Source organism: Podarcis erhardii (genome assembly GCF_964252035.2).
Source record: "Podarcis erhardii genome assembly, chromosome: 9".
Taxonomy (NCBI): domain Eukaryota; kingdom Metazoa; phylum Chordata; class Lepidosauria; order Squamata; family Lacertidae; genus Podarcis; species Podarcis erhardii.
Genome location: NC_138512.1, coordinates 57453563 through 57470235, shown reverse-complemented (window position 1 = coordinate 57470235; position 16673 = coordinate 57453563). Strand labels below are relative to the sequence as shown.

Below are 16673 nucleotides of genomic sequence, written 5' to 3'. Positions count from 1 at the left end.
TGCCCTGCCATGAGCTAACCTTGGTTTGGCTGAACCTGCCGTGTGAACCTGAGCTTGTGGGTTGTTGCACTCCAGATAAACCACAAGCTATAAAACAGTGTCCACGGCTTGTGATTTGTCTGGAGAGGACAAACTGCAAACTTGGGTTTGGATGACACCCTGTGTGAAACTGTGGCTATTCTCAGCACCTGTCATCTCTTGTCTAGGAACCCTCACGCATTCTCACTAAGCCATGGTTTGGCTTAGTGATACATGTGAACTGGGCCATTCCTGCTTGATCATTAAACCATGGTTAACTACATTTGTGCCATTCCACTGTACTAGTGTCACTCTGGCATAAAATGACAATCTATACTGTTACACTGCTAGGCTCTCTGACTGTTGTTTCGGAACACAAATTAAACAAATTGTGAAATATTTGTAAAGCACAGATAGGTTACTTTTCAATCACTGCAGCTTTGAAGCAGTAATTGTCTTATAGCTGAACCCATAAGTTATTATTTGAATAGAAAATAGAAAATCTGTTATCTCTTGAATGACCAGAGAGCTTCCCAAGTGAAAAAGGGGGAAAGCCAGAGGCATTAGCTTCAAAAATTCTGCTGTGTAGCCATAAAACTCATCAATCCAGCACTTACTGTGGCCAAATTCAAGTGGTCTTTCCAGGCTTTCAGTATGATAACTCTGAAACTAGTACATTTCTACATGCATATCATCTGCAGAATATTTTCTAAACCTAAGCACTAGTCCAAATATATGACTGAAATACCATCCTAATATCTTGCTGAAGTGGTGTGTTTATAAATAGCTGACCAGGACCAGTTGCTGCCACACAGTGTGGCTGGGTGCTTTTGAATCTGGTTTATGCTTTCAGTTTCAGCACTGGACCAAATATTAATATTCAGGTAATACAGAAACTAGCAGAATAATAAGGGTTGTCCCCTCTTTTTTAACCATTCCAGTTATTTGGGCTTAAGAAGATAGATTTCTTTTCTTTCTACTTAACAGTGCATGGCATAGTGAACTGCGGGTGTAAAAGAATGACACTGGGTAAAGTGATTATTTTTTCTGTTTCTTTGACACATGATTAAGTGCAGTCATTTGGGGGATTCCTTTATTGTTACTGTCCTCATTATTTTGGTCTATAAAGCCCAGGATTGCATTTAATACTGATTTTATGTAACTTGCATGCTTTCTTAAATTGTCAGGGTATATTTTTGGCTCCTTAAAACACAGTTTGCTAGTAAGAAGCCTCTATTTCTTTGTTTAAATGCTGTGTCTAAAGTGTTAAGACTTGTATATTGAAAGCAGATGCTTCAGAAACGAATTTAAAGAATAATACTAGGCTAGATAGAACCAAAAGCACAACTTGTGAATATCACAATGTCTTCTTTGTTGTGAGATCTCTTGGTTCATAATTATTTTATCAGCTAGAATTGTTCTCAGATTAGCAAAAAGAACCCAGTGTTTCTCTCAGCATTAAGGAAATAACTAGATAATCGTGTCACTGAAGCAAGTTATTGCCCTCCAATCTGCATCAGAAATTAGTTTGATTCATAGCTGTGGTTTTTTTCCATGACATTCCTGTAATTACAATGTATTAGAATAATTAGAATAATCCCTGTAATAATCCTCCAATTTTATCTTCTACAAATGATAAGAAGTTGAGAAGTCTTTATCCCAATGAAAACTGGATATTTTATTGCTTTAATAATTATGTTGTATGGTAGCATGTTTTGTATATAATGACTTGATTAGCCCATAAGTATTATGAATAGTATTCTTAGACAATGTATTTTTCAGAAACTAGTTTTTTTATATAAAGTGCAATTGAAGTGATCTGATGAATGGGGCAATAGCAAAGGACACAATTTAGAATTTGATGTTTCAGACAAGGCAGCTATGCTGTAGATCCATGTTTCAGCAGTCGTACATTTTCTGCTGTCTACAGCATTCTAGATTTCGTAGAGTACTTCAGGAAAAGTACTCTACCGTTCTCATTTCTAATGCTGCTGTGGCAAACAGAGGGAAGAATAGAAAACAACATTTGGCTGTGTTTGTCTAGTAACATAGAACATACATTTAATCCTGCATTAATTTAAAAATCTCCCTGGAATCAGGACTGGAATCAGTCCTTTATATCACTTCATGGATACATGCTGCTGCTGTTGTAGGCTTGCTGTTTTAGGTTTGTTCAGAAGTAGAGATTATTATTAACTATGTGCTCTTTTTTTTAAAAGGTATAATATCATTGTATAATATATTTTCAGAAAAAATAATATGAATAACTACACTGGGTAAAACCCAAAGTAGCAAGAGCAAATGTCTGCTTGTGTAATGGCACTTTTACATCTTCCTTCCCCCTCTACCTCCTGCTCCCAAATATGTTCCGGAGGGGTTAGAGGACCTTCCAGAGCAAATATTGGAGGTGTGTCAGGGTGGAGACAAGAGGGGGGGGGGGAGAAAGAGAAAGTTCTATAGCAGAAATTGATTTCCATGAACACATGGGTGAAGATCACTGGATGTTGCCCTTTAACTTCCATAGCCCTTCCAGTGTTGACAGTTAGCAAAGGGTTTTTTTTTATTGATAAGTTGGCAGTGCCACACAAAACCCTCATACCCATGGGCCTCCAGATGTGGTTGGACACCCAACTCCCATCAGTTCCAGCCATCATGGCCCAATGGTCAGGGATGATGGGAGCTGGAGTCCAGCTCCCTCAGGAGGAGCACAGGTTTCCCACCCCTGCCCTACACCTCAATGCTCTTTTGGAAATCAGTAGTGGTTAAAACGACCTAACTTTAGCAGACTCAGCCTTGCATTATATAAAAAGTAGAATTAAGAAACATGTTTGTTACAGATGGTAGACCATAATCACTTTTCTTCCAGAATACTGGAAAATAATGTCACACAGCAAAATCAGCTTGACAATTCCTTTTAATCTGAGTGTTTTAAGTTAGAGAGGGCAAACCCAATAGGCTCTATTGTTAGATGTTCTACGGCGCTGGCAGTGGCTGGTTCTTAGTCAATTCAAAACAGAGCTGCAGATAATTGCATTAATAAAACATTCACATCATCCTGTTTCCTTTTATTTAGGTTTTTCGTCCGTTCCTTGATGAAAATGGCAGCCAACAACGCAGTTTTGAACAGGCTGGAGCAGAAGGGCACAGAAGCAGATCAAGTTATCGAATACCTTAAGCAGCAAGTGGCTCTTTTAAAGGAAAAAGCCAGTAAGGCATCAGTCTTTGACCTTATCATTTAAATGTGCTTTGTCATAAAACTTGCATGCAAAATCTGTGAGCAGAGTTGAGAATTTCTTACTGTGAATCTAGCCCAGTATGTAAACCCCAGAATTTAGGTTATACCTTCCCTGCAGCAAGCAATAAACGTGCTAAGTTTCCTATCATTTTAAAAAGCAAAGGAATTACCTGGTGTCAAAACAGTTTTGATACTTGGCAGGCCCCCAACCTTAATTATTGTCATGGCTGTAAAATGAACAACTCCTGAATTAACTTTTATACTTGATGGCACAAGGTCTTCTCAGGGAAGGTGCATATGGAAAAAGGTATGCCAGGCCATGTAGGGCTTTATGGGCAATAATAAACACATTGAATTATATAGAGAAAATAATTGTCAGCCACTGCAAATGTCCATGCTGTTTTCAAGAACATCCTCTGTAGAGCGCATTCAGTAGTCTAAACTGGGAGGCCAGTACCTTTGTGATTTAACAAGGAATAGGAGCCAGTGCATAAAATTCAGTTAATAAAACATTTCTAGCAACTATTATCTTCTGGACATCCAGGTAGAGTGCCAGGACTAAAAGCATGCCAACGTTTTAAAGATGATGCCAGCACGTTGTAGCAACCCTGAAAATGGAGGATTTTTACAGTTCTGTGCATTGTGGCATGCTGGAATTGATCTTCTCCTGTTCCTTCCAAACAAACGTAAGATAGGTGTCCCAATCTTGAACTCATTTAAATAGTAGGTGCTGCAGAAATGTAGGAGATGGTGTGCACATTTGTAGCTCCCAACCACAAAATGGATTTGAAGTATAGCATGTATATTTTAATGCCTTCCAAAAGATGTGTGTATCTTGAGAATACTCACTCACTGGATATTTTCATACACAGTTCCTTCAATTTAATAATACGGTGAAGACACATGGTTCAAATCTGCTTGTTTCTAGAAGTGTTTGGGTAGTTTTTATTTATTCTGCTGGTTCCCATAGATTTTAATTTAAAAGTTTTAGAGTTGTGGTGCTAGTTTGAATTTTTGTATATTAGTGTGTAAACTGTCTTGAGAGCTCAGTTCAGGCCTATTAAATCAGATCTGTGTCCCTCTGGATTTTGTTGGACTATAATTCCTCTCATTCTTCACTATGTTGGCTTGCGCTGATGGGAGTTGGAATCCAACAGCATCTTGAGGGTCATTGGCCCCCCATCCCTGTGTTAGATGAATAAAAATGTAATTCCTGTTCATGGGGAGAGGAGAGTTAAAATCCACAGGGTGCAGAAATATTAAGCCCTCTTTAAAGAGCAAGATAGCAAACTCTTCCTCATGTGTGTGATACCAGAAAAGGGCCAAGTCCAGTCCTTCTCAAGGTGCAGAGAATTCTGCTGTAACTAGAGCTGACTGTACTGAATGGTGGCATCCTCCTCTTGAAGAAAAAATATTGCGTGAGAGCTGTGTAAATGTAAGCCACCTGACTCTGAAGAATTTACAGTTTGCTTCTCTAGCATTGTTAAAAGCCCACCATATAAAACCGCCTTACAGAAATCAGATGATTGATCTGTCTCTACGCTTGATTGAAAGAATCTCTCTAAGGTCTTGGTTATAGGTTATCCCACCCCTAAACCCATGGTCCTTTAACAAGGGATTCTGGAAATGGACATACAACTTTATACATGTAGATCATGTGATTGATAACTAAGCTTTTAGCCCATGCTGTGATAGTGCTAATTAATAACTTTGTGCAGTTTATTGTGACTTTAATAACCCTTCAACAATTCGTCTGCATGGATTCTTAATTGTCTACTTTCAGCATTGATTTGTCCAAGAGTTTGTTGTGATACCTATGAAATTCTTTGACTAGGTCAAGATTAAAAAACCACAAAGCCGCAATCTGTGTTATATAATGATCTAGAGCCATAGCTGAAGCTCTTTAAGCATATTTTTACCTTTTGTTATGCTTATATACTTGTGTAGAAAGCTATTATATATTCCAGTGGTTTAAAGCAGGCTTTACTGACCTCTAGCACTCTATAAAGATTTTTGGACTTCAACTCCCATCAGGCCCAGACATATCGCATGCTGCTTGGGGCTGATGGGATTTGGAGTCCAAAACATCTGGGGGGCACTACAAGCTGACAAAGGCTGTGTTAACATTTGTGGACTATAGCACAAAGCAAAAAATAACTGTCTGCCACCTTTTTGATCGTATTGTCTCCAGGTCCAGGGTTTTCAGCATATTGTTCAATGTGTCTGAACCAAAGCCTCACATTAAAAAATAAAAATTCCAAAGGAGTCATTTTGGCCTAGAATCAACAGACAAATGTTCTGCTTTATAAATATAAGAGATCAAACTTTTCAACAGTTTCTGCATTGCCCTCAGGTAGTGCCTGTAGAGTTCATTTCACTATAGTTTACAGAGAAATGCTCTGTCATCTTCCTCCCCCCCCCCCCTTTCCTGATGTAGTTATAAGGAAGACTTTTAAACTAAAGAATAAACAGTTTGGCTATGCATTCCATTGTAATAGGCATACAATACAGTTCCAAATTGTATTCCCGCAAGAACCTTAGAGCAACAGCTCGTTTCTCAGAGCAGGTGCCAAGGAAAAGGGGAGCTGGGGGGGGGGAGGCGCACAATGTGATTAAAAAGTCCAATTCTGGCTATGCTGTGGAATTAATTGAAAAAAATACCTAAGACTCGGCAGTAATAACAGATATTAGTGTGTCATTTTGACATTTGTGTGGGATGGTAAAATATCTTTAATAACTGAGAAAACTGAGGTGTTAAGTAGCTATATATGGGCATTCTGTGGAAAAAGCAAGGGCTAGAACTCACATCTCCTGCTCTCATTTCCAGAACCTTAATGGAAAAAACATCTTTCCTTTTAGTTGCTATGTTGAGACTTTCTCTGTTGTCACGACTTTCCCCCCCCTCGTTTGCTTTTTTTTAAAAAAGCTGATAGTTTCCGATTTCCCCCCTACAACAGAATCAATCTGGAATTTGAGCACTGCAAGAAACTCCTAATGTGCTCTGTACTCCCATATTTTTTTTGTCTTAATTTGATTATTGCCCTAGGTTTTTTTTTAATAGGAAAGGATTTAGAGGGGGAAGCATAAAGAAGAGCACTAATGCACGAATTGTGATTCTTCTGTTTTTTGAAGTTTTAAGAATAAGTGGGTCTTAAGTCAACTTTAAACCCTTAAACCCTGAATTTCAGAGTTGTGAAATTAAGCTTTCCCTTTATGACAGTATTGTGTATGTGATTCCTAATGGAGAACTTGTCTCCTGTAGTCTTGCAGGCATCTCTGAGGGAAGAAAAGAAGCTTCGTGTAGAAAATGCCAAACTGAAGAAAGAAATTGATGTGCTGAAACAAGAATTGATCCAGGCTGAAATTCGGAATGGAGGTGACTGAAATGGGGTTGGGGGTGGGAGAGCAACGTCGTCTTAGGCAAGTGTGGCTTCTTCAGTCTGCAGAACACTCATTTCCCATAACAAGGGGAGAAATATTAGGGAGGCCCTGAAGGGACAAAGTGTATTTTGGGGTGTAGAGGGATATTTACCCCAATTCTTAGATTTATGAAGAAAAATATTGGTGGTAAGCTACTTGTCTGGTAGTATTCACTACCTGTCTGACACCACCTATACATTTTGTTCTACTGCATCATAGCAAACCATAGTAACATTTCAGAAGGTGCATGCTACACTTTATGAAATGTTACTCTACATGCCTTTAGGATCTGGAATGTTGTGAGAGGCGAGGCTGAGCCAGCAGACAAACTGGAGCACCGAGAATCAATCTTGGGTGCTCCTTTTCTCAAATACGCAAATTCTAAGCTGTTTTGGTTGAAAACTGGTGGCGGAGGGGAAGAAGGGATAAACTGGAATTTTATTTGTGTGTGCATGCAAAATACATACAACCCTTATAAGTGACATTTTCTTCTTAATTCTAAAGAATGAGGGGAGCTGTCCCAGGGGACAGGAGACGAAGAGGAAATCCTGTTGCACAAGCAGAAATCCGATTGCATGATATTGGAAGCCGTTATCCACATTTTGCTTCTTTCAAAATTGTGCATACAGAAATATTTTCTGCGAGCCTCTGAGTTTAAGTACATAGAAATTGCCTAAGTTTGTAACTTACAAACTTAATTTTATGCTTGCCATAGTGTACTATGAACTTTGTATACTTTGGCTACCGTATACATGCAGCCAAATGAGATGATATCATCCAAAGGATAGGTGGTGTTATCACCTAAAGAGTGTGTGTGGTGCACTCTGCAAGTAAAAAACTTGTCTCATTGGAATGGGTGGAGAAGATAAATATTTTAGCCCTGTCCAATCCTTGTGTTAGGGGAACACTCAACTGTAAACCAGGTCAAAAGCATACGTTAGTAACATTATACTCATTTTATGTACTATGTTAGTAATCTTATACTAATTTTATGATGTGCTTGTCTTCTAGCTTGGTATGAAGCTATTGTCCAAAGCAATAACTTTAACCTATTGATTTTTATATTTCAATGTATTTCATCCCTATTGTTTTTAATACATTTTAATCTTCTGACTAAAATGCCACATTTAGCTAAGGCTACAATCTAACTTGGAAGCAAGTCTCAGTTCAATCAGAATTTATTCTAATTAACGTGATTGGCACAATTAATTCTTGCTGCTATCAACAGTCTGATTGCCTATTAACTCTCATAATGCTTACCCATAAAAGCCAGAAGGATTAAATTTAATATGTGTAAGTGAACCCAGACATTTGGAGATGACAGAATCCCAATATTGAAATTTATCCCTGCATTTTATTACTACTAATATTTCACAAAACCTTTGAAACCTACAGAACTCTCATTTTTGATTAATGGATTGAATTTTAGCATTTTATACATTTTATTAAATAAATGTGTAATATTCCTGCATTAAATATATCTTGGCAATGTTTTGAATCTTTCTTTGTGTTTAATGTAGTGAAACAAGTCTCTCTGCCGCCCAGTGAAACACCTTCTGCAACAGCATCCTTTTCAGAAGAAGTCTCTCAGCCCGCCGCTGCTGCAGCGGCCCCATCTGGTCCTAAAGACCAAATTAAAGGAACAAATGAAGAAAAGAAGAAAAAGGACAAGACGGAAAAGAAAGGTGATTTTACATATGCTACTTGGAAATGTTTGAAGTTCAGTTTCATTAATATACACCAAAAAGGAATGTTATCAATGTAGAAGTTTTTCAGGAAAATTATTCTGGACTAGGTTAGGCAAAGTGGTAAGTGAATGTCTGTGTAGCTTATGTGAAATAAAAGCTCGGAAGTAACTGATGATTTCCATTTAACAATGCTCCAAAATTTCCAAAGTAATACAATATCCTTAGAAATGAAAAGAGAATTGTTAGAATTGGAGGAAACAAGTGGGGACACGAAACAAACCTGTTGTATGGTATCCCCACTTCTTGTTCAGTGCTCCAGCCATCTTGGAACAGGAGCCATATAGTCCGGGGTGGAATAATAATAATAATAATAATAATAATAATAATAATAATAATAATAATATATTATTTATACCCCGCCCATCTGGCTGGGTTTGCCCAGCCACTCTGGGTGGCTCCCAACAGAATTAAAAGCACAACAAAACATCAAACATTAAAAACCTCCCTAAACAGGGTTGCCTTCAGGTGTCTTCTAAAAGTCAGATAGTTATGGGGTGGGCGCCACTACCGAGAAGGCCCTCTGCCTTGTCCCCTGCAACCTCACTTCTTGCAGGGAGGAAACTGCCAGAACTGCCAGAACGCCCTCGGACAATACTCCTTCAGGTATACTGGGCCAAGGCCGTTTAAGGCTTTAAAGGTCAGTACCAACACTTTAAATTATGCTCAGAGACATACTGGGAACCAATGTAGGTCTTTCAGGACGGGTGTTAATATGATCTCGGCAGCCACTCCGAGGGTGGTGGGCAGGGGGAATCGAGTGGAGGATGTCCTGAACCTAAGTGATTTATTTCCATGTAGGTGCAGTTGATCCAGAAAAGTTCCTGGTCAATGGGGGGGGATATCTTTCCCAGCTTCCTTCTTCCTTGATCCTAATACTGTTCACTAAGTATAAGCCCAAGCAGGCAAGATTCCTTTCATTGCCACCTCTTTCCCCTTTTTCACAACTGATACCCTTAATCTGGGGAGCGGTCTGTGGTTTAAGTGTCCTCAATATTCCACAGTCCTTGAAAAACAAGTCCTCAGCAGGCCAATTGTGAAGGTTCTAGCCTACTTGCAGTAGATTGAAATTAATGGACCCAAGTTGGTTAGGTCCATTATGAATCTTTGTTTTTTAAAGCTATATTTACAAGTTAATATATTTCTGTGATTCTAGGAATCCTGTCAGGTATGCAGAGACTGTAACCTTATTTTTGGGTAGGTGCATTTTGCTTCTAAGCAAAACATTAAAGGAAATGGTACCATAATTCTATCTAGTTATCTATGTTTAAGGAAGCCTGTTGTCACATATTTTGGGTCTCTGTTTTGAAATCAAAGAATGTTAAAAAGTACCGCGGGATTTCTTTTCAGACAGGGAAAAAGAAAACTTGCTTGAATTGCATTCCCGGCGATGTGTGTGCCTGTGTAATTAAATGGCTTCCAATTTTGTTTTAGCAGAAAAGAAGGAGAAAAAGCAGCAGTCAGCTGCGAATGATGACTCAAAGCCTTTAGATGTTTCCCGACTTGATTTTCGAATTGGTTGCATCACAGCAGCAAAGAAACACCCAGATGCTGATACTCTGTATGTTGAGGAAGTTGACGTGGGAGAAACAAACCCTAGAACTGTCGTCAGTGGTCTAGTGAAACATGTTCCTTTAGAAGAGGTACATAAAGAATTCCTTTGATACTTCCTTTGAATTCTTCTTTGCTAAATAAAGTTTATTTTAAATATTTAAAATTGGTTAGTTTTAGTTTTGGCACTTAAAGTTATGCAGCAGATGGATACTGAAATAATCTCAAGTTCACAAACTTATTACTTAAGAAACAAATTAAATAGAGGGGAGCCAAAACAAATCTAGCTTCTGCCAGTGTCAGAATCTGACTCCCACAACAACTCAATGAACCTTGGTGGTCCTCTTCCTGTATGCAGCACACCTGGAGTAGCCAGTAATAACTTCTCGTCTACATCTTCCTGGCCAAGGGTGGGAGGCCTGTGGCCCAGCAGATGTTGCTAGACTACAGTTCCCATCATTCCTGATCATTGTGGCTATGGCTAATGGGAGTTTGAACCCAACAGCTGCAGGACCACAGGCTCTCCACCTCTGTTCTGGGCATATTTCAGTGGAATGTGCTCTTCTGCTCTTGTTGCCAAATATAGGATGCTGCAGCAAGTGGGTCAAGGTACGATGTCTCTTCATCTTTAACCAAGTAGAAATGTCACTTGAGCTATTGCAGCCTGTCTGTCAAGCAGAGGATGCACTATGAATGCCTTTCATCCATGTGTAAGGCAAAGCCATATTTCTCAGAAGCATATGCAGTTTTCTTCTCTTGGGATTTAAGAAGCCCCTAGCAGGGAGGAAATATGAAATAGTATTCTAGACTGGATCTTTAGGCTGGATCTAGACACATCAGAGAAGTGATTCACTTAAATGCATTGTCAACTTCATACAGGGAAATCCCATTGGCAAAAAACGGGACTCAACAGCGCCATCTGGGGTCATAGTGTTATAACCCCTATAAAGCGCTTTATCTTTGCGAATGTACCTGAGTCCCTAATTCTGCTATTTCATAGCAAAACACACCTTCTAACGTTCTGGGTAATTTTAAGTAAATGTGTGATTTGAAATTATTTCTTGTAATACTGGTGGAGGAAACAAAAAAAAATATTTTGAATGTAAACTTCTCTTCTTAATTTACGGCTGGAAAATGCTCAACTTTCACATATGCATCTGTTCTGTCCTTCGTCCATTTTGAAAGATGGAGACATACCTTGAAGGAAATCAGAAGCGCCCATGTACACTATCACTTGAATGATAGAATCATAGAATTTTAGAGTTAGAACGGTCATCTAGTCCAACCCCCTGCAATGCAGGAATCTCAAATAAGGCATTGATGGCAGATGGCCACCCAACCTTTGCTTAGGAACCTCCAAGGAAAGAGAGTCCACCACCTCGCAAGGGAGTCCATTCCACTGTCAAACAGCTCTTACCGTCAAAAAGTTCTTCCTGATGTTTAGTTGGTATCTCCTTTCTTGCAACTTGAATCCATTGTTTCAAGTCTTAATCTCCAGACTCATTAGGTAGGATCTGTGCAGCTACTTAGTAAAGGTAAAGGGACCCCTGACCATTAGGTCCAGTCGCAGACGACTTTGGGGTTGCAGCGCTCATCTCACTTTATTGGCCGGGGGAGCTGACGTACAGCTTCTGGGTCATGTAGCCATGACTAAGCCGCTTCTGGCGAACCAGAGCAGTGCACTGAAATGCCATTTACCTTCCCACCGGAGCGGTACCTAGTTATCTACTTGCACTTTTTGGCATGCTTTCGAACTGCTAGGTTGACAGGAGCAAGGACCGAGCAACAGGAGCTCACCGTGTCACGGGGATTCGAACCGCCGACCTTCTGATCGGCAAGCCCTAGGCTCTGTGGTTTAACCCACAGCGCCATCCACACCTATACAGCTTCTTAAGGCATGCCTAAAGATTGAGGAGTGCAGTTCTTCTTCTTTGCCCTTTTTTGTCATTGTCCTCCTTTTCAGCCTCCCCCCAAAGTTCAGGAATGTTTGAAACACTCACCTAAGTTTCAGAAGAGGTTTGCCATGAGCAAGGGTTGTAGCTCAGTAAACATGGGCGCAGAATTCCCCTAGACCTGCATAATTAGCCCCATGGATAGTTGTGTTTGCATAGAGCACTCATTAGGATCTACTGCTCACTTTTTCTCTTTCCTAGGAAATATAAAAAGGAGTCAGCTCTGTGTGTGTTTTGGTAGTTATATTATACCAGCAATTGCAATAAAAATATGAGAGACTGTTTGTTGTTGGCTTCATCTGTGTCCCAATATGTTTTGAAGCATCCAGGGCATTGTGTTTTGCCTCTTACATAAAATACAGTGGAATCTCCACAACCCAGACAGCTTGAAGGACACCCACACTAAACGGAACTGCAGTAAGGAAAACATCCTTTCTGGCTGAACATATTGAAATAAGCCAGATCCTGAATTTTAAGCAATATTATCCAATATAATATTCAGGAAAGGAGAAGGAATTCTGTTCCTTGTTCTGACAGTTCCTGGCGTTCCAAACATCCATTTAGTACCTCAGTTTAAGACAGCTGGGACTGCCTTAAATTTATCCAACAGTTCATTGTGATCAATGAAATCCCAATGATTTTAAGGCAGACTGTTGCATATTTTAATACATAAGGTGGTTAGAAATGGGCTGCAGCTTCCAACCTAAACTTATTAATGTCTAATAACCATTTTTAGTCTCTTTCTCCTCAACTTGGCAAATGTATTAATTAAAAACTGCTGCTTAAATTACAATTTGTGTGAAAACACAAACATCGGTTTGTATGCCTGGTAGGTTTTTGAATATCATCAGTAACTTTATTGTCAAATATCTTTTTTGATTTATGTCTATTAAAAGAACAACAATCTGTTTTCTTGACCAAGTTGTTAGTTGCAATGTTCACTAATGAGGCCTCATTGTTCTGCTTATTCATTGTAGTCTTCCCTCGTGGGGGGGGGGGGGACCCAGAAGCATTTGTAGTTTTAAATAAACGAATTGCAGTGCACATTATGGACAACTGTTTTGATAAAATATGCTTCAAAAATGTCCTCCTGTCTTTGGAATAATTACATCCTGAATGGTAAACCACCTGGGCATGCTTTCTCTGATTAGTTTAGAAGGATGTTTTTACAAAAATTCATTAAGTAACTGTTAAAAGTTGGAACCCAGGACCACAAAGAATGGAAAGTCAGTAAAACATTTTTTCAGCCATTATATCCAAGCACCAGGACACAATGTTGTCTTTATTGCACCCTCTTGTGTGTCTGTATTAGAATACAGTTATCCTTAATTGTTTCCTGGCTTTTACTACTGAATTAGTCTTGAAAGAATGTTAATTGTTGCTAACATATTTGTATCTGCATACTTGGTGTTTTTGCGTGTTTTACTGTGCAGTTGCATGCATTAATTTTTTTCCCTTGCTTCCTCATTGTGAAAGAAATGCAGAGAAGCCTAGCTAAATTTCATTTTTGTTTTAACTTATGTCCCATGTACAGATGCAAAACCGGATGGCGATATTTCTCTGTAACCTGAAGCCGGTGAAAATGAGAGGAGTTTTGTCCCAAGCCATGCTGATGTGTGCTAGCACGCCAGAGAAGGTGGAGATTCTAATCCCTCCTAGTGGGGTTGTTCCTGGAGACAGAATTACATTTGAAGGTTTCCCTGGTAAGCAAAAGCATCTTGGAGATGGGGATATCAGCAGAAATTGCTGAGGAAATATATATATCAACATGTACAGAAACGACATTATCCAGTACTTTTATCATTAACGCTAATGAATGAAATAATTCTTCCCTGTGAGTGTAGCCCAGTGCATGCAAAATTTGCTGAAAATAATTTGGCTTTTTCTCTGCACCCACCTACACCCCACATGAAGGAACTTTGAAATGCATTTGTGAATTGTGTGTGAGGTTGTTGGTACTTGCAAAGAGGAGGAGGAGGAGGAATATGTCACTATCAACTTGCAGAGACTGGTAGAACTTGTTAAGCAGTGTCTGACAAATGGATGGGTTTGCACAAGATAGACTTTATTTTTTAAAAAAGGGATAAAGCTGTCCTGTATTTGAAGGAACTAGACAGGCTGGGGAATACTTGAGAATTGCCCAGGAAGTTAGTGCTTTAATGAAGTACAAAATGTTCATATTGAAAAAGTATGAAAGAGCAGCACCAATTAGGAGGTGTAAATGATGGCGTAGAGAGTGTACCAGTGATATATTTTTACTGAGAGATTGTAGCGAAAGAACTGGTGCATAGGAAAGAAAATGAAATGGTTCCAATAAAATGGTCTTGGTTCAGATAAAATGTTAAGAATAGAGAGTTGTATCCAACTCTTTTATTATTATTTTTTAGAAGACATCTGAGGGCAGTCTTGTTTAGTGAAGTTTTTAATGTTTAATGTTTTATCGTGTTTTTTATATTCTGTTGGGAGCCTCCCAGAGTGGCTGGGGAAAACCAGCCAGATGGGCAGGGTATAAATAAATTATTATTATTATTATTTGATATGAGTGGACTTTCTCTTCCTCCTGTGTTCCTCCTGTGCCACTTAACCCCCTGTCTGCTCTGGAGAATCCCACAACTGTACAGACCAGATTTTTATTTTTATTTGGAGGAGGGCGCAGAGGGAAAAGGAGAGGAAGGGGAAATGCTGTTGCTGGGGCATAAATTTGTCCCACTTGTGCAAGAGCATGGTTTAGTGCAACCCAGGGCTAACTTTTCTTGGATTTCTAGTGACTTTACAACATGAGTTGATGGTCCATTGGTTGTAGATTTGTAACTGGTGAGTTTTGAGCCCATGCCTAAATGGTAATCCTGTGCCTGCCTGATGCTCTTTGGAAGTGAATTCTGCAGCACAGCTGCCACCACACTAAAAAGGCTCTTTCCTTGGTAGACATAAGACAAACTTCCAGGACTTACAACATTACCAAAAGTGTCATTCCTGAGGATCTAAGAGGTTGGGCAAGGGTATATAATAAGGAGTTCTTGGAGGTAACCTGGTGCCAAGTTATTTAGAGTTTATATGCCAAAAACAAGACCGGTACATAGGTGTCATGCAGTGTCAGTACAGCATTCTCCACCAGTTGCAACTTCTGGACCCAACCTTAAGAGACGCAACACATAGATTGCATTGCCACAATCTTAACCTAGAAGCTAATTTATTTTCTAGAAAAGGCAACATATATATTTTTTTCTCATCAAGATTTGGAGAAAAGAGAGAACACAGCCCGTATATTATCCAAGAGCAATCAAATTGGCTGTTTCCCATTGATCTGGCAATATAATATGATAGGCTTAATACCACAAACATAAAATCAAAGAAGGCATTGCCCAACGGACTCTGCAGTCAATAACAAACCAGCTTTTCAGTTGAAGCCGAAATTGTGTTGCCAAAAAACACATCTTGTCAAACATTCTGTATCCCTGCAATGAACGGCCATATGCCTCCCAGCGGAATTGGCTTAATGGATATGTGTGTCCGCTGTTTGTCCACATTAGAGGATGATTAGATTAGATTTGCACTGCTTCTAAATGTAGAGATTCCATGTGTGGCTCTGCTCTGACATTTATTGAACTGAGAGCATATGCCTTTAGATGTTGTCAAATGGCTTAAAATGCAGGTTCATGGTTGCAATAAATATTTTTTTATTAGCAAGGGCTATAGTGGCTTCTAGGACAGTTAACAACCGCACTAAAAGTACTGTTTATGCATAATTGCAAAGTGTGCACACTTCCCATTTAGCTATCAGAATTGAAAAGAGTGATAGATTATACCAAATTACATCACCGCTTTTAAAATAAAAATGTCTGGGGGAAGAAAAACTGCAGTTAATGTTTCTTTTCCCTAGGGCCTATTATCCCTAAATGTCAACCAAACAAATGTTTTCATTCCCAGAGGTTAAATTCTAAAATTCTACAGACACGGTTTTTTGTTTGCTTGCATGAAATTAGATTTATGTGTGGAAATCACATGATTATAACCCACCATATTATAGTTTCTTGGGCGTTCCTCCTTTCAAGTTGTGTGTGTGTGTGTGTGTGTGTGTGAGAGAGAGAGAGAGAGAGAGAGATTACTAAACATGTAAACAGTATTTGAGTGATGAATTGTTCTTTTACAAGTCCTTTTAAAGTTTCCAATATGATGTTTATTTTTTAAAGGAGAGAAGTGTCATCAGTCATAGTTTAATTTATTTTCTAGCTAGTTCTGATAAATTAAGAGTTGTTGTCTGTTATTTCTAAACAAAACAGGGGCATGATCCATAAATATATGCCTTTTTAAAGTGTCAGTGGAAACATTTTTCTACTTTGACCTGCATATCAAACTATAGCATAAACCAGGCCCTCCAGATGTTTTGGACTACAATTCCCATCATCCCTGATCACTGGTCCTGTTAGCTAGGGATCATGGGAGTTGTAGGCTAAAACATCTGGAGGACAGCAGGTTGGGGAAGCCTGGCATAAACCATAGTAGTACTTCTGAAAGAGCATCATTGCATGTATTCTTGTGAGTTGACTGTCTTCTTAATCCTAACATCATTTCCTTCTCTCACACTTGCCTAAATGCTTGTAAATGATTCTGTTAAAAGCTTACTGCTCATCTATTTCCATTTAGAACTTTGTATTAGGAAAGCAAAGGAATGTTCAATTGCCATCACCGCCCCCCCCCAAAGTAAAAAACAAAAAACATGCCCCTGCAAGTGTTCTAAATCATTGTTAAATG

The 16673-nt window shown here is 39.1% G+C and overlaps 1 protein-coding gene across 5 annotated transcripts in view; it reads left to right on the top strand.

Annotated features, from left to right (window-relative positions):
* The window catches only part of AIMP1 (aminoacyl tRNA synthetase complex interacting multifunctional protein 1), a 34892-nt gene that overhangs the window by 10188 nt on the left and 8031 nt on the right, over nt 1-16673 (top strand). For 3 of the 5 annotated variants that reach the window (XM_081877156.1, XM_081877154.1, XM_081877155.1), the window contains 5 exons: nt 3092-3225; nt 6516-6629; nt 8194-8358; nt 9853-10061; nt 13456-13624. In XM_081877156.1, coding sequence (XP_081733282.1) covers nt 3111-3225; nt 6516-6629; nt 8194-8358; nt 9853-10061; nt 13456-13624 — 772 coding nt within the window. In that variant the 5' untranslated portion in view covers nt 3092-3110. Of the gene's footprint in view, nt 1-815; nt 903-3091; nt 3226-6515; nt 6630-8193; nt 8359-9852; nt 10062-13455; nt 13625-16673 lie in introns of those variants that run through there. The other 2 variants (XM_081877152.1, XM_081877153.1) reach the window with 2 other exon arrangements.